We start from the raw sequence: 19,303 nt of genomic DNA on the forward strand, positions 1-19,303 counted from the left end.
TTAACAAAACAAAACAAAATTAAAAAAAAAAAAAAAAAAAAAAAAAAGCACACCAAAAAAACCCCATTCTCTATGTCTTTATTTTCCTGCTCTTCAGACAAATCCCATGGGACTATATCATTCATCTCGTGTGCTGTGTTAGACCAGAATCAGACTGCTCCTTTCACATATAGGTGATACTTCTGATGAACCTATTTTCTTAAGAAAATATCTATGATTCACTACTAAATATCATAGAAAATTGGAAGGAAAAAGATATCCAGTTCAAAGGAAAAAAACAAAACAAAAAAATACCCACATCAAAAAAAATCATCAATAAAATCTCCTAGTTTTCAGTATGCACATAAGCAGCAATTCAAATAGCATTATCACCACATTCATTAACTGAACACATTGCTTAGATCAACTCTGATCTCAAATAGAGCTCACTTTAGACCTTTCCCTTAAGGGGGTAATCATAAGTTCTCTCCCCTCTTCTCAGCTGCACACTTCTATGAAATATTCAAGGATTCAATGTGTTCAGTACCTCCTCCTCTTTCAAGTTTGGATTAAATTGGCAAAACTGTGACAGAGAAAGGAGAGAAACATTTGTTTTGGTTTCCTAGGAAACTAGACTAAAACAGAATTCCAGAATTCATTCTTGATAAGATAATATTTATTCAAAACATTACCCAACTTGAAGTTCACAAAAACTGAGAATAAAAAACAATACAACAACAAGGAAAACCAAACCACAACAACAAAACCACAAGAACCCCCCAAGCCCATTGTTTTCCCCATAGGCAAACCACTGAGCTGATCCTACACTGCACTGCAGTTCCCATCTCCCCTCACTGGAAGCCAGCACAGTAAGTCCTGCAGTGATACCAGCCCATCTCTCTTTTCTGCAAAACAGCCTGGATGTTGTCAAACCCACGTTTCACAAGTCCCGCTAGCGAGAACCCACTGTACCATGCAGAAGTTACTGAGCAAATATGCACTCCTCCGAACTACACAAACAACAAAACATTTTAACATCTACAGGATCTCTATTCAGAATATTAGCAGAACATGAAGTCCACAAGAACCCTCTAATACAACTTGGTATGAGCTCCACAGAAGCTGTCGAGTCTTTCCTATGCTAAATGATCTTGTTCTACATATTTTTACCTTGATTATTCTCCATATGTATTTGTTATGAAACAAATGAACCCACAGTCCTCTCTGCTAAATATCATAAAACAAAAGAAACAGGACTAAATTAGAGAAGCTAAAAATCAAAGTACACTGGGATCCAAAAATAAATATTTAAGAGACACTTGTTGATAGCAATCTGTACAGAAATGTAACATTCTGCTCTTCACTTAAGACATTCTGAAGAATTCAGGAAAGATTGAAACATGGTTTTTGCTACCTCAAAAAAAGTCAGATGTGTAACATTTACAATACTAACTGAAATCATCACAACTGATATATTAAGAAATTATGATCCATTAAACAAGAGTTTATTAATTTCACAGTACTTGGAAAGTATCTCAGCTTATTAACGATTTTATTTTTTTTTAAATCATATGTAAAGTGCTTTAAAAAAAGCTTTTCTATCTTAGAAAGCTTAGAGAGGTAACCCCTAAATTTAAGGGTCAGAAAGCATCAGACATGCAGAAGGCAGAAAGACAAAAATTAACATACGCTTTTAATTGAAATGCAAGAGCCTCAAAAGTCCAGAGGCAAATTCTGTCTTGTCACTTGCGTATTTTTTGCTTGAAATGAAAATCAAAAAGCTTTAAAGCATAATTTAACATAATTTTTAAAAAGGTTCTTTATCTTTCAGAACAATAAAAAAGCTTAACAATTTAATGCATACAGCATTTAGCAGTTATCCACAGTTTTCTCTGATGATGTTATAATTCCAAAGGGCCATCCAGACATGAGATGACAAGTGAAAGCAAGAAGACTGCAAAGTTTCTAGAGCAAAATACTTTTTAAAAGAGCTATAGGCAACTTTCTCTGGCCATTTGGTTTCCCTGAAAACTAGCTTGCATGGGCATGTGACACAAGCAAAGCTGGTAATTTTTACTATTCAATGTTTCAACAGTAGAGCCATGACAGCACTGCCTAGTGTTCAGCTAGATTTCTGATCAGTTTCAGATACCAAACGAATTCATTTCTGTGCAACAAACTGATTTTCACCCAAAAACCTAGGACAGAGAAGGTATGCACATTCTACAAATCAGAAATTACATCTTTGAAGACTGACGTTGAGACAGATCAAGTGTCATTTCAGTCATCATTTCCATATCTTTTCCCAAAAAACTGGGAAAAAAATAGCTCCATTTCTCTGTGGGGTAAATTAGGGGAAAAACCCAATTTTAGGACACTGTAATCCCTATAGGAAATTTACTCTGAACAGGGAAGAAGACTTAAAGATTAAGCCAAGGAGAAAATTTTTTTCTGGACATCCAGTAAGGACAGTGAAACTCTGCATACTACTTTAACCCATCTCAAATAGATAAGACTCACAGACTGCAGTGGAGGCATCTTCAAATAAATGTTACCAGTCACAGGTTGTCAGACGATCCCTATTAACTGATCCTTAGGATCACAAGAGGTACTCAGAGAACCGTTAATACTCTAGAAGGCTGGTTAGTATGGTCAAAAACAGTAATTTACAGTAGAAGCTCCTAACTGTGATTTATCTTCTGAAGGCCAGTTCTGGAGGAATGCATTTGGGTATGCTTAAGACTAAGAAATGCTTCGAACATGTGGAAACTTAAGAGAATTTACTTCCTCCAGTGCATCTGTCTAATGCTATTAAGCTGATAACTAAAAAAGACTGAGATTAAAGACTTTTTTCACCCCTTTCACCAAAAGATTCTTGATTCTACAGCAAAATAAAGATGCTTGACAGATGCAACTAAAACTAGAAGAAGCAAAATGAAATGCAAAGTTTTTGTTGCAGAAATTAAAAAAAACCATTCTCTAATCACATGACTGACAAGATTAAGATGGACGAAGCCCATGAACCTTCCTGGTGAACCAGATGAGCAGAAAAAAAAACCAAAACAAAACAACCATTTATTAGAAAAATATCAAAACATCATTTTGACACAGAAGAAAAGCTATGGAGTCAGAGCTCAGACGTGTTCTTTTCGTGCAGTGCAACTAACACAACACTGGATTTGGCTGCTATGTTTTCAAATCTGTTCATTCAGCAAGAAAAGATTGCCTAAATTATTTAGCCAATGCAAAAGAAGATTCAAAGTCGTTTATAAAAAGCAATTTTATGGGACAGACAGTATTTCAAAAATAGCTGCACTTATATTACAGGATTTTGCCATTATAGCTAGAACAGCATTTATAAGGGGAATTTGAGATGAAGAATAAATTCTCAGTCTAACTGTAATCACTTGTAAAATGTTTTGCCCTCTATTAAGGCTTTTTGTTTTTAAAAAACATGTAACTTTTGCTCTAAAAACTTGTATAAATATTAAGAACATATGTTAGTAGTAAAAAACATGCAAGTCACTAGAAAGTTTTAGAATCAGCTTTTATGAGCAAGCCACACAGCAGTCTCAGCATCCCATTGAGCAGCAAAATAGACAAAAGTAATGCTAGTGTTAAAAAGCCTGGGATCCTAAAAGAAAATATAACTTCAATGCCCCCCACAAACAGTATGAACAGTTATTCTTCAGTGGCTATTCTAATCTCTCAAGACATCCCAGTCCACCTTTTGTTTTGCACATCTTTAGACTTTGTTTCTATAACCAAGAATTGTCTTCACTGTGCACCTTGCACAGCACAGAGCTCACTCTCAGTACTTAAACACAGAAAAATAAGAACACATTGGCATTTTTTAATCAAAAGTTGCAGGATACAAACCTCCAGGAAGATATGATTCACTTGCTGTGTCATCCCCATCATCTCCATCTTCATCATCACGACTCAACAAATTATTTACAGCAAGGTTTACATCAAGATTTGTTCGTTGGAGTTCTCGAATAATAATACTTCTGGACTTCCCTTGTAAAACAACTTGTGCCTGTAAGAGTAGAGTGAATTGGTTACTGGTCATTCTCAGCTCACCAATCACCGTTCATAAGAAAATGCTTAATTCTAGAAGAAGTCTAGAAAGAATCAAAAGTCAGTAACAGTACATACAGACAAAGACTCATATCAATTTTTCACTTTATCCTGTACTTGATATCCAGCCTTCTATCAGTTCCAGTTAGGCCACTAAACTGCAGCTTTGGCACTAAATTTCCTAATGGAATATTAGAATCTACTTCTTGGAATAATTAATGCTGTCATTAAATAATAAGCAAAATCTGATTTTGAGAGTGTTCTGTATCTTTCTATAAAAAGTGTTTAAACTTAGTATGTCAATCAATAGAGTTTGCAATCAATTACTGTGCCGAAACTACACCTCAATCCCTGTCTTTTACACCGGTTTCTCTTTCCATCGCTCTTCAAACAAAACCACCTTAATGACGCTATTTTACTTGTCATTCTGTTTCCAAAGGATTATCATCAGCAGTTTCTGCAACACTGAAGTTTCAATTAGCCAAGTGCAAATGCAGATAAAACCTTCCAAACATCAGATGCAATGAAAAAAACAGGAACTCTGATTTATTCCACTAAGCCTAGGACGCAGAGCACTTAGTTTTTCCAGATTAGCCTCTACTGAACGTCAGAGATGATGAGAGTTTTGAAAGATCACAAACAAAAGAACGTAAGAAACAAGTACCAAGTATTTTCGCAACAGAATAAAAATAAGGCACCAAGTAAAATGGTCTGTTAACAAGCAAAAAAAAAAAAAAAAAAAAAAAAAAAAAAAAGAATGGGACATTCTAATAGCATATAAAGCTAAATTTTTTGTAGCAACATTCTATGCCAGATGTTTACACATTTTTGAAACCTCCTAGAATCTACAGATCATCTCTGAAGATCTTTCCCAATGCTCTGCTTTAAAGTTACCTCAAAAATGTTTTAGACACCTTCTGTTTTAAAGGTAAACAAAGTACACTATTTAAAAAATGAAAGAAAGAAGATAAAATATTCAATAATGGAAATAAAGCAGGTTATCTTTGGCCTAGCAATTAACATCTGTAGTTCAAATGTTGACCAGCAACTAGTTCTAAGCTAGTAGTTAAAATGTGTTAACTACTTTGAATAGGTCACATATTTTCAATGTATTTTTTTCTTCAAATATGGAGGAAAATGTTTTGACAGACTTAACAGTTTCTTTAGACTTCAGTGCATTAAAAGACAAAAGTAGAGCAATTTATACCCAACATTCATAAAAGTCACATCTATAAAATTTAAGCTGAGGCGTCCATTTAGAAAAATTATCAGTATTTTAAAGAGAATAAATAAATTTTGTCTTTCATTTACATCTGAAATGGATCATTCCTTCAATCAAACATGAAAAAAAGTCTACCTTCATTACATTCCTTAAAAAAACTTAACATTTGATAGTATTCTCAAATATTTGATTTTCTCACTAAATCTCTCCTCTGCAACCAAACATGGCCTTCCTCATTTACATAAAACATATATCTTGTCTTGGGGGACGTCTGGGAAATGAAAATTCTAGAATTCAAAAGTCTATCACTTCCACTCCATATTTAAGAATAAAACCAAGTCAGCTAAGGAAAGCTTATTTCTTCAACTGCATGCCATTACTCCTTGGAGAATAGGCACTACTACAACACATTCTAATAAGAGAAGCTCTCAAAGTTTTTGGCAACAAGCAGTTTCTAGTTCCCATACCTGTGAAATTAGTTCCTCTGGAATGACTGATGCTGGAATCACTGGCTGTGGTTGACTCCCCAGCAGTCCAGAACCTCTGTCACGGCCTGTGCGTATAACTCTGGTCTGCCTTCGAGAGTCCCGAGCTCCAGCAGATGATCTACCAGAAGATCCTCCTCCACTTCCACCAACCCCTGAACTCCAGCGACTTCTACAAGATTTAGATTATTTATTTTTTTAATACAGTAGCATACCTTGGGGACTACTTCAAGAATCTTTAGTTTTAGTATTAATAACTTATAAACAGTCTCTGAAAAACACTGCAGCTTGACTTCACAGACAAACGCTATAAAAGTAACTCAAAACTAGAAAGAATAAGAACATCAGGAAACAGATAAAGTTCTGAAATATGCAAAGAAATAAAAAAACAAGACTCCAATTGGAACTTACACTCTTTCTTACTCATATAGCTGTGTGGATGTATATATATATAAACACATAAAAGGGCCAATTTTCAGATTTTCTAAAAGCAGTAGCAGCAGCCTAACATTTAACACTCATCTGTCAATTTCCTGCTATAAAAGCACATAAGCATCAACTTCACTGTCAGTGGCTCTGACAGAAAATGACTACACTCAATCTAAAGATTGAGAAACTTGATTTACATTAAGAAATTGGTTAAGATTACAATGGAAAAATCAAGTAACCTCTACTGCAAAAGAAATCTTACACTAGATAGTGTAAGTGTTCTCTGATCCTCAGGTAGTTTTCAAGAGATACTCTACTTTTTACCTATTATTTCCTATTGCAGAAACCAACATCAACTGTACACATTGCAAAAACATGCCTGAACTGACTGAATGGTTTCTTCATTTCTATGAACCAGCATGAAAATAAGGCAACAAAAAGACAGTGATTTGTAAAAATAGATATCTCACTCATTACAACTATCCACTAATAATTATCACCACAGACCCATGTCAACTGAATCTGCTCTGAATTTAAGACAAGACAATCTGCTGCCATGAAAGACAAGAGACTCCAGCTTGTTCTTCGAGGTTAACTAAGCTTTATCTTGTAATGCATCTTAAAGGATATTGGATATGGTATTAATTCTACTTAATAATCTGTATAAGCAGAACCTTCTTGCTACCAACCACTTCAAGACTCAAATGCCTTTCAAGAAAAACAGTTAAAATCAGACATGAAAATAAAGATATGTTCTCTGAAACAGTACCTAATAAATTTACATTAGAAGTCTATCATATGCAGCTATTATAAGCTAATTAAGTAAGAATACTTGTCTTGCATTGTATGCCTTCAGTTGATTACTAGCACCTTTTTAACTGGGTTTTCTTTTTCCTCCTGACAAGACCCTGCAATCACAGAGTAACTTGAGTGTCTGCTTAAGACAAGGCCCTGTCAGACACATCTATATTTTCAAAATTCTAGCTAGCACACAATGACAAGACAAGATAAAAAGCACTTCAATTATGTCTTTAGGAAAAGTCTTGTCTCATGAGTTAGAAAGAGAATTTTTTTTAAAAAAAAGATACTACTGAAAACAGAAAAGAAAGGAAAAAAAAAACCAAAGAATGTGACATTTTAAATAAAATGAACCACTTAAACTTTTGTAAAGGTGGGAAGGTGGCTGAGAGGAAAAGAACAGGGCTGAGGGGAAGGCAAATTCTACCCACAGAGCAAGTCTCAATTCAACCCTCTGCAGGGAGGTGTGGAGTTGAAGAAAAAGTTCTGAAAAGTTCTGTATTAGATATTAATACTTACTACAGATGCATTTTCTGCTTTAAGTTATAAGCTATCAATGGCATCATTTAGACATCTAACAGTTAAAACCATTTCTATTTGTGTAATAATTCAAAAATATTCCCTATGTGTCCTAACCTGGTCCTGTTAAGGAGAATAAGGACAGAACCATTGCTATTAAAGCCATCTAAACCTAAAATAAATATTAACATAGAACAGAAATCCTTCATCTCATTTCTGTTCACCCGTTAAGCCTACCGTATCTCTCCACTGTGCAGCAGCATGCTAGCAATTTTCCAAATCCAGTTATCTACTCTAATGGCTTCACAGTTTGAATGGTTTTAGATTCAATTTATGAAGATAATTATTCGCTCCATTTAACAGACTAGTTACAGTGCTTACTGCTAGTCTAGTAGTTCAGTGACTTTCAACTACTTAGTTCTGAGACATTCAAGAGAAGACATTAGGAACATTTCAGGGTTGGTCTCTAAGATTCAAAAAATTTTAACACATTATGCTTAGCTAAGAACAATGAGGAAAAAAATGTGTTACACATCCCACAATAAGTTCTTAAAAATTACAATACTAGTTTGTCTTTAAAGTTTAACATATGGATTTTTAGGTTCAGATGCGTAATGATTTCAGAAAAAATTTGGAAATGTTATGGGTTATTCTTTATGCAACTAAGGCACAAAAGAAATTAGTTTATTTGGTAATAAAAAAACCAGCAAATTTTCTAGAAATTCATGGAAATTATGTAGTTCCTTCCTCTTAACAAATCATTCACATGCAGAAACCACAGTTCTCCTTACTGCAGTTAGTAACCTTAGGAAGGAGCATAGTTAGACATGTCTTAAGAAAACATATAACAGATTACTGTCATTATGGAACGAAAATTACCTTTCTATAAAAAGGGACACCATCAATTTTAAAGGTAATGACAAGAAATCTGGATCTATACAATACATTTTGCATATAGTACAATTTTAAAGGTTCTGAGAAACAACTTTTTCCAAATGTTCCTTTTCAATTACTACGTATAGGACCCCAGCTATCAACACACCACTCATGACTTGGGGCAAGGGAGTGGAAGGCATAAAACAATGGAGCATATAAATTCTTCCTGCATAAATGCACTCATTTCACTTTATGCTTCTAGCCTATCATGGTTTAAATTGATAGTGTCCCTCTAAAAGACTGTTTTTCAAAAATCAAGGAACTAAAAAAAACATTCAAAAGAAGACAACACAGCCTAAACCAAGTTATTCTTCACACATATATGAAGAACTCTCTATATCCTATGTGCTGAAGGGTCACTTAAATGTCTGTTATTTTAACCAAGTCAATCAAGGTTTTTTTTGTTATACCCTACCTACACAACTGCTGTGATTATACGTTCCCTTAGACACACTGCATACAATTTATATATGTGTATACACATATACTCAAATATGGAACAAACAGATTGCAGCCTCAATCCTATCAAAACTTACCCAAGGGTGTTGCCTGCCAGTCTGCCCAGAGTTTCAGAACCAGACAGAAACCATGGGGAGTCACTAGTCCTGCCTGGCCTGGATGTCCTTCCTGCCCCTGAGCCACTGCTCAACTTTGAACTGAAAGTAAAAGATGGTAAATCAGTCACAAAACAATCCCAAATGGGTTAAGAACAAAACCTGGAATCCCAGGTTGAAATTCTCAGGGACTTAGTCTGGTAACATACCAGCTTAAGCAACACCCTTGGGGAATATTCAAACTAATCTAACTGTATATTAAGAGAAAAAGAAAGTGGAAAGCATGCCTAAAAGACCTTATGTACATCAGCAATCCATAATAGCAAAGTTGCAAATACATATTAAGCTAATTAGGGATTTGAGTTAGCCACTGTGCTAAGTTTTCCATTAGTGTATATGTACAAATTGTAATCAGCAAGTGTTCTATCTGCAAACCTGAGCTTGAGTATGCTACTTCAATATTAAGTGGTTTAAATTCAAATGTGAATCGTTAATTAGTCCTGTTAAGGGGGACTTACCTGGACTGAGGTAAGGACAGAGGTCTAGAAAGTGAGCCTTGCCAGATGGGACCACTTTCAGAGTGGATTCTACATTAAGCTAAACAGTTCAACACAGCTTCTTTCTTAAAGATTATTTTTGGAGTAGTTTGTTTCTTGAAGTTAAAGAGAGCCTGTCTCACTTCTTTCAGAATCACATATCAGAATCACATGTACTATTTCTTCCTACACCAGTTTGTCAAGCTAGGCTGTTTGGCTGCATCACCATAACCATTGTGTCTCTACTCAAAGTATCCATTCCAAAATCTACTTTGAAAACAAACAAATAAAAACAAAACCAGAAAAGCAGCCAAGCTGCTTATCATATTCAAAAAATATCTTAGAAGAAAAGCACTTCTTACCCATCACTATTCTCAGGTTTACCCAATTCCAATCTGTCTGGTTGAACTGAAAAACCAATCCTGCAGACTCTACCATCCTGTATTTAGAACAAGAAAAGCAAGTGTTCAAAACTGAAATGTAAGTCAAGTTCACAAAAAAAATTAAAACACAAGTCTTCAGTTACTGAAGACTGTTAATCAGCTTAATGTTAGAATACCTAATTTTAACTATACGGTTTTAAGTTTGTTATCTGAGAAGATTTCAGCAACTTACCTCCAGAAGAAATGCAGCATGATTTGGTCCCACCACACACTGTTTAATAGTGGCCTGTTCCAATACATTCAAAGGCGGGTGGCTGAAAATAAAAAGTGAGGATTTACAGCATTATAGAACTTTTGAAGTCTGAAAAAAAAAATAAATCAAGTTGCACATGGAAGGAAAAATGTCTAGTGATGGTTACCAATACAAAAAAACTTTCAAAAATGACTAAACATGCATTAATTGAAGCACACAGCACATAAAATGCAGGAAAAAGATCTTAAAATGTGATAGTTTTCACTTAATGTGATCAGCAATAAACAATAGGGTTTATACCTCACATTAAGAAGTCATTTAGTAATGAAGATTTTGGTAATATAATTTATCATAACTGAGAACCTCACAGTTTCTTACTGTGTTATCTGAACTGTGTTATCTGAAGCATTTCTGGACTTCAGTACCAGTAGCACTGAGGATTTCTAAGGCTCCATCATCTACAGTACAAACATCTGCTTCTTGTTGCTGTTAGAGAAATTGTATTTTCCTAAATTATTTACAGCAGCATGTGATATGCCTTACCTATTTAAATTATATTTGTTCAGCTTCTCTGAAACTTCCCTTAATCTGAAACAGAAAGAAATTAAGGTGTTACTTGATGACATACTCCACAGTCCCCAACATCCACTCCCACAGCATATTTATGATGTTATGGGAACAACTTACCACCACATTTACTGAAGTTTAATACAAATACTACTTGGTGCTGGGAGTCTGTTTAAGAACTGAATAGTGTTCAGCTTCAAATCAGGTTTTTGTTTTGGAGGTTTTTTGCTTTGGAGTTTTACCCTTGCCACAGAACCAACCAAGTTGCTTGCACTTCTATGTGATTTACAAGCCACTATCAAAAAACACTACTCTTGCCTTGATACAACCATTTACAACTTCATGCACAAAATAAACATATAAAGCAATGACCACGAACTGAAGATATACTTGTGTTTCCTTGTGTTTCCTTACAGTATCCCAGAGGAGAAAGGATTAATCTTCTAGGAAATCCAAGTATGTGGCATGTAAGAGCCAAAAACATGACAGCAAATACCCCAAAACAGAAAACACAAGGAAACATGAACAAAAGCCAACAGCAAAAGGGACAAAAACAAATTCTGCCTAACAGAAGAAACAATCCAGAGAAATGTGACTATTTATAGGGTAATGTAAAACATTACCTTTACTAAAGGTAAACAATGTTACCAAAAGTTCAAAATATCAGAGCAGAAGAAAGGGTCAACCCAGGTACCACGGCTCCTTACAGGATACTGTGTCCAAAAGTGGAAAGCAACAGAGAAATTTCTAAGGTAATTTCTAATCCACTAAGAAAAGATCCTCCATGAGCAGCAAAGACACTTGAGTACTATGAGGTAGGTATGTCAATTAAAGCCTGAGTTCCTGCTTTCCCAAAGGACACAAGCAATCCAAAAAAGCCTCTAAAGAGTTTCCAATTATAGTCAGAGTATTTGCTTTATATCAAGATATAAAACCAAGACAAATTATGTAAAAATTGTTCAAAGTCTCCTTAATTAAGATTAAAAAATCTCATCTTTCGTACCATGTTCATCCTAGCATAAATCAGCAACATCTTTCTAAACCTAACAGACAGGCACACCAGCACTGTTTTCCTCTGTTTGAATCTATGTCTTTAAATCCTTCATTTTTCACTTGCTTCATTTCAGCTTCTACACACAGACTAAGGACAACAGACTTCAGCTTCTTGCAAACCCTGAGCATGAGAAAGAAAACAGACTAGCGGTCCAAACAGTGAAATCTTCACATTATCAACAGGGTTTAACTCTAAAGTATTTTCCTGAGGGGAAAAAAATAAGGAAAAGAAATCTCTAAGTCTGTTTGAGAAACAAGGTATTCTATACTGATAGAAGTAACTTCCAAGCCCAAGAAGAAAGGAAAAGTGAAAAGAAGACAGAAGAAAGGAATTGAATGTGTTTAGAATTGCCTTTTGCTAACCAAGCCAAGCTGCTGGTTTGTAAGTAGGCGATTTCACACGCCCAGTTTCCAGCCACAACTACTTCACACGGGCCAAGAGTACATAGGTTTACAGATAAGGTTTCTGTGAAGACAACCCACAAAAGCAGAAGAAATCCCAAACTTCCCATGCAATCTGTGAAAAAGGTACCCCACAAGAGTGAACTACTGTGGGACACTGTGGAATGAACTCCAAGCTGGACATCACACACTCCACACTGTACATATGCTTTTATACAGCAAGCAGGGATTGCTGCACAATATCTGACAGGCTAAACATCCCTGAAGTTCCATGTCTTGAGTTTACCACCTAACAGTTTCCCACAGGAATCTTGAGCAGTTTCCCATTAACATTTCTCTCCTGGCAAGCGTGAGTAATAATTACAGAATAGGAAAACCTATCTTTAAGCTCATTGCACTGCCTTTAAGAAAAGCTGATGGCAACAAAGTAGCACTTTATAGAAGATGGTTACTAGACTAGTCTACGAGCAACATTTAAAGCCTCTTTATGTGAGCCTTGATCACAAGAACGGACCACTAGCAAAGAAATAGACGTATTTAAATTTGAAAAAAATCATCATATTCCTTTTATACCTATTTTTAAAAAAAACAAAGTAATGGGAAAGAAATATGCTCAGAAAGCAAAGACCCAAACAGGCAATGAATCTCAAGAGAGTAGGTCTATCTGCAACATGCACAGCCCAAAAGAGATCTAACATTGCTGAAGAGAGGCTGCTGTCAGTCTTTAACAGGAGGGAACAGAGAAAGCTATAAGCAACAATGCTGAAAGTACTAAACTCTTCTATAGAAAGAAAAAAAATTAAAAACTATCTCATGCCTCAACCATCTCACATGCAACTGCTGTAACAGCAAAATTAACAAGTACTGCTCATAAGCTCCTATAAGTCCACAAGGACTTGAATTGGATGCAGAACACCACTGGAGTTGTTCCCTGTGAGCTGCTGGTTCCACCCTCATTCCTCCCCTTTCTTGTGCTGGCACCAGCATTCATACGAACACCAATCACAAAACCTAACCAGCAGGAAAACAGGAACAAAGCAGAAAGATGTGTGTATGGAGAGTCTTTCTGTGCAAATAAAAACTTGAAATAATTTCCTGCAGCAATCTAAGCCTTTCTACATGCACAGTTGCAAGGTATTGTACCACTGACCCTCTAAAGGGAAAAGCTTATTTAAGATCAGGTTAATTTTAATAATACACTGGAATAATTTCAACTGATGGTGCTCTGGAGGAAGAGCAGAGACGATTTAGTCAATTCTCAAATCAAGGTTAACATTTTCACTAAGACCTTTCTGTGGTAAATGAAATCTCCAATATAAATTCCTTGACAGACTACGCTTTGAAAAGTTCTCATAAAAAGTAGTTCAACTATTTCAAAGGACAAAGTTATAAGCAGCAAGTATTTTCATCACAAAGATTTTTGAAGAAATGCACTACAGCTTGGCAACATATTTAGACAAAAAGTTTAGTGATGATAGCTCCTGTATCAAGACACACATTCTTTAAATATTATTACTGAAATTAATCCAAAAACAGTTGTGAGAAAAACAAAGTCAGTCTGTCCAAGCCAAGTAGGGATTTCTTTAATTTCAAGTTTTGCAGCTCCAATTTCTAGTCTCTAGGAACTGATCAGAATAGAAGGGGTCTATGCTCACACTAAGCAACCAAAAAGGCTCTATGTCAGGACTACCACAGCTCAGATTTCCAACATGGCACTTTTATTCATCACAAGACATTACTTTTCTCAAAGATTTCTATTTCCAGACAAGTTTATCTAAGGACCCATCCTTCCACCACATCTTGCTTTATAAAAGCATTATTTTTTGCAAAAGAGCTACAGAGAAACTCTGTTTCAAAATACTGAAGGTAAGAATGGCAGAGGAAGAAAAGGTAATTTAAAAAAAAAAAAAAAGCAAAACATAAACCAGGCAAACAAAAAACCACACAGGCACACACAAAAAACCCCAAACAAACTAAAAATTCCAAATTCCTAAAACCCCCAAAACCAGCTTGGTATGACGAACAACTTCAAGTAGGGAAATAAGAAATAAAGCTACTTCAGGCCTGGTAGATTTTTCAAAGTGATCAGGTCTCTTTAAGACAACTTAATATGTGAATGAAGTCTGTAAGCCAACAAACATGAGACTTCCACACCAGAGCAGACAGAAGTATACGAGTACCACTACAATGCTTTTCCAGGGAAAGGCTAACACTAATCAAAATAACAAGCAGATATCCAAGGGGACACACCCACATGACACAATCCATTTAAGCACTGGAGAACAGTATTACATACCTATCAACCCTCAAAAGGTAAATACAACCTTCATCCCTGTCCCTCAGCTGAGATGCTGAAGAGTTCTGAGCACAGCAAGCCAGACCCAAGGAAGCATCTATGTGGCCAGTTGACAGGTTTTGGCCCAGCAGAGCTGCAGAGCCTCCAGATCAAAGACCTCTCACACCTGCTTGAATCACATGGAAATGAGCTCCTGTGCCTGTCTATCAGTGTCATGAAAACAGAGTCTCAGAAATGCAGAAAATGGACACCAGTGAAAAGCTTAAGCAAATACATTATCTTCATGTCCTAATCCCAGGATAGCTTAGACACTAGATGCTGTCATTGATGTATAGTCACATCCAGCTGTCTTCTGTGCCACAATACAGCATACAAAAGGATCCTGCCCCCAATTGCCATCTCAAATATTAGAGAGAAGCTTCCAAGGAGACAGCCTTCCACAGGTACACCTTTCTCCTACTGAAAAAATGAAGATATAGAGTGTGCTTTAAGTCATTCTGGGTAGAAATGGGGGGAGAATCCATAAAATCAAATGCTGAAGTACCACACAAAAGCAGGCAATAAGGTTATCTGTAAAAAATAAAGTAATGCACATAAGAAATAAAAAAAAATGAATTCCCAAGCACAAGTACAAAATGCCAGGCTCCAAGGTAACCAACACTACTCAGCAGGGTAGTGAGATAATCTGTTTAGACTATAATATATACAGATCACTGAAATGAACTAGATGACAAAGAAACCCATTGCTCTATTCAGTCAGCAATCAAGGGAACCATGGCTTAGGCGCACACTGCATCCTCTCCTCTCCACATTTCAAGATTTATAAATTAGTTTAGTACATAATAACCAAATAGTCCTAACACCTACTGCTCAGGAAATCCCCAAGCTGCAAATTCTTAGAAGTTGGGAAAGCATCACTGTATGTTTGCCCTATTCTAACACTGTTCTTCTGTTAATCTAGCACTGGTCTCTGCCACAAATAGGGGGAAAATAAGATGGACTTCTTGTCTGACTTATACAGCTGTTCTTGTATTTCATGGTATCAGCTAACACAGGTTTACAGAACATAGCTCCCAAACTTTATTTCCTATTTTGCAGGATTGTCAGTTTGGTTGATAAAGGTAGTTCTGATCGCTTAATAGTTCTATAGTTCTCTCTAGAATAATGGTAACACGTTGTGCTGAATGTGTAATCTGCAGAAGAATGCTAATATGCCTAAGATCAAACAAATTAATGTCCTGAAAACAGCTTTCCATCACTGAAAAGTTTTCAGGTAATACAGTGATTGCAGAATGAAAATTCTCTAACAATAGACCATTACTATTTAATGATAAAACAACAGTGATGTAGATAATGACTTAAGTTGGGTGTAAGATGACCCACAAGAAGGTTAAAGCATGACAAGAAAAAATATCGAAAATAGGACATGTATTTTAGTTCTAGTTTAAAAAAAAGGCAGATTTCATATCACTGTATAGAAGAAGGGGAGAGCAGTGTAGATTGCCTAGCAAGGCTTACAGTGCTGTGCTCCACAAAATCCACACAGAAGCTGTTGATGTTCAGACTGGATGAGCAGACAGTGAGGTGAACCAAAAACTGTCTGAACATCTGGGTCCAGAGGGTTATTAGTGTCACAAGGCTGCAGGCCAGTGACAAGCTGTGTGCCCCACGGGTCACTATTGGGTCCAATCCTGCTCAACATCTTCATTAACAATACAGATAATAGGACAGTGGGTACCCTCAGGAAGTTTGCTGATGACACCCAACTGAAAGGACTGGTGGATATGCTGGATGTCACTGCCACCCAGAGCAGAGCAACCTCATGACAACCTAGGGGAGGCAAGGCACAAATCCCTGCATCTCAGCAGGAACAACCACATGCACAAGAACAACCACATGCCAGAGATTGTCCAGCTGGAGAACAGCGTGGAAGAAAAGGACTTGGAAGTCCTGGTGGCCACCAGGTTGAACATGAGCCAACACGCCTTGCAGCAAAGAAGATAAACAGCATTCTGGCTGCAAATAAGTACTGCCAGCACGCTGAGGCAGACAATCCTTCTCTTTATTCAGCACTCATAAGGCCACATCTGGAGATCTGGGCTCCCCAACACAAGAGAGACATGAGCACACTAGATGGAGTTCTAGCAAAGAGACACATAAATGATTAAGGGACTAGAGCATCTCTCACAAGAGGAAAAGCTGGGACTTCAGCCTAGGGAAGAGAAAGCTCTGGGGGGATCTTACCAACATATATGAACACCTGAAAAAAGAGACAGAGTCAGGCTCTTTCCAGTGGCACCTACTGACAGGACCAGAAGCAGTAGACACACACCAAAACACAAGAGGTTCTCTCTGAACATCAGGAAACACCTTCTCTGCTGTGAGGGTGACCAATACACAGGGTGCTCAGGGAGCTTGTAGAGTCTGAACCCCTGAGAGTTATTGAAAAGACATCTGAACACACTCCTGGACAACCAGCTGTAGATGGCTCAGCCTGGGAATGGAACCAGATGATATCCAGAGGTCCTTTCAACCTCAGCCATTCTGCAATTGATATTGAGGACTTAATGCTTTCAGGATGTGATCTCCACACATTTGACTTGAAGGCACAGCAGCAAAAGGAGGGGATTTGCCATTGAAAAGCTAGGAGCACGTGTTTTGCTCTACAGAATCCCTCTAAGGCCAGTGGCACAGGAAAAAAGTTACAGGAAGAAAGTGAGTCAGGAAAGTGTGAAAGAGATACACATTCAGTAAAAAAAAAACCAAAAGCATGAGTACTTAAACATCCAGCTGGAAGTACTCAGTTTTTTTAGCAGGAACAGCAAAACCAGGGGCAGACACCTGTAGAATTTGTGAAATGCCTTTAACTAGTAATGAATTCTTAAACTGGGCAACTGGGTCCCCTAGCTCAGAATCTACTTACTCCCTTTCTTCTGATTTAAGTGACACTGAAAACATCCCCCTCTGAATAAAAATAAAACCCAAAACCATAACCCCACATCACAGTGTAGAGGCTAGCCCAAGAGGAATACAAAGTCAATCTTGCTATTTAAATAAGCAAACACCCATAAACTACGAAACAGCATGGCACCTTTTCTGAAAAAAAGTTGTAGTTAACAGTCTGAATACAAAGAGGAAGAAATCACAAATGGTATGATCCTGCCACAGAGGAGTTACAGCATGCCTACATGTTATTTAGCACATTATCTAGAGGATGTGGTAGTGAAGATGATCTACAGCCACAAGTTGCGTAAATACCTAGTGTTGTTTCTGGGGGGAAAAAAGAAAAATATACTACAGGAGAATGAGTCAGACTCATTCTGACGCCTTTCTATAGCAGTAGATTTCCAAAAGTATAGTTTGCAAATCCAGACATAAATCTGTTCTTTGGTGCAGAATGCAAACCATCATTTTGTGGTCCCACATTCTGTTCAACTGCACCAAGTCCTTGCAGCTCTTTTTTTTTAACATATAGCAGAAGGCTTTTCTTTAGCCAGAAAGCCACAACAGCTAAACAACTGGATCAACCAACTCAGTTAGGTGAGTTCTGAATCTTAAAACAATTAAGGTTGCAAGCTATTTAACTATCCATCATTTTAGGAAGTATATCCTCTTGTGATAATAAAACACAAATAATGGGAATTTAGAACTCCATGGTTCTAAGTTCAAGGATACTTGAAAAATAGACACGTAATAATAGCATGAGCAGTGTTTCTACACTGAACAACAAACAAATGCTAGATATCAAAATACAGCTAGGAAGTTGTATACTTGTTTAACTAGAATGAGTGAAAATTAAAAGGCCTCATTAAGGCAAAGAAAGGAAAAAAATCCTATTTTTACAATCCAAACATTGCTGTAGTGATTCCATTAAAAAATGCTATCAAAATAAAAATCCAGTCACTGAAAATCCTAGAACCCTTTTGTGTCCTATTGTGGTAAGATTGTTAATGCTCCTTCAGGAGTTCATTATGAGCCACCAGGGAGGCTGTGAATTTACCAGCATACCACCTCAAAGCCTAGAGAGCCAGGTTCTGGGCCCAGCTGAGGCTACTGTGAGAACCCAAATCATCTCTTAACCATTTCCCTTTGCTCTAAGCTTTTGGGAACTGTGACCGCTTTGTGTAAAGTTGGAAAACGGCCTTTGATTAGAGCATTCAAATGCTATAAAAATATTTTTAAAAGTAAGAATGGTCACATTATTAAATACTTTGTGTCTTGACTAGAGAAAAGCAACTGTATGTTTTGTATAAGTGATTTCATTTAAAACAAAGCACAAACAAGAACTGAATTCTAATGGCTTTGCTCTAAAGTCTAACAACCTTATTCTCATTCTGAATTAGTTTTAGCAACAGGGAAAGATCACTTAGCATGTCCAGTCCTTTACTTGCCAATTCCTCCAATTCCAAGCCTTGAAGTATTCAACAAAAACTCTGACATCACAGTGTTATCTGCATGTCACTTTTCCAAACTTGCTAAAAACAGCCTTTTAAATGCCAGACCTTCTCCTCACACTGCTCTGTCTTCCACTAAAAACACATCTTCAAAACCTTTCTCTCAGACACTGCATCTTTGATTTAGGTAAGAATGGACTGAGGCCTGGCATAAAGAGTAGAGAGAAGCACCAGGCCAGAAAAACACACAGCCAAATCACTTTGTCCGAGGCACAGTGCAGGCAAAATAACTCAAAAGAAACCCCAGCTTCTGCGGTGCACAGCTCATCCCAATACTTTTTTGCACTGCCAGAAATAAAAAAATCTTTTTTTCCATCTGTCTGCACCCCAGCCATGACACTCCAGGTGCTTCCCTCA

At 36.8% G+C, this 19,303-nt stretch overlaps 1 protein-coding gene across 10 annotated transcripts in view; it reads right to left on the bottom strand.

The window, feature by feature from the left end:
• UBR5 (ubiquitin protein ligase E3 component n-recognin 5) overlaps window positions 1-19,303 on the bottom strand; it is an 84,664-nt gene that overhangs the window by 56,516 nt on the left and 8,845 nt on the right. For 9 of the 10 annotated variants that reach the window (XM_014879320.2, XM_014879319.2, XM_014879313.2 and 6 more), the window contains exons 2-7: window positions 10,718-10,762; window positions 10,154-10,235; window positions 9,901-9,977; window positions 8,985-9,104; window positions 5,749-5,938; window positions 3,859-4,018 (exon numbers count right to left, since the gene is read on the bottom strand). In XM_014879320.2, the coding sequence (XP_014734806.1) occupies window positions 3,859-4,018; window positions 5,749-5,938; window positions 8,985-9,104; window positions 9,901-9,977; window positions 10,154-10,235; window positions 10,718-10,762 (674 nt within the window). The remainder of the gene's footprint in view (window positions 1-3,858; window positions 4,019-5,748; window positions 5,939-8,984; window positions 9,105-9,900; window positions 9,978-10,153; window positions 10,236-10,717; window positions 10,763-19,303) is intronic. The other variant, XM_088155169.1, reaches the window with a different exon arrangement.

Source organism: Sturnus vulgaris, chromosome 1 (assembly GCF_052056855.1).
Source record: "Sturnus vulgaris isolate bStuVul1 chromosome 1, bStuVul1.hap1, whole genome shotgun sequence".
NCBI classification, from domain to species: domain Eukaryota; kingdom Metazoa; phylum Chordata; class Aves; order Passeriformes; family Sturnidae; genus Sturnus; species Sturnus vulgaris.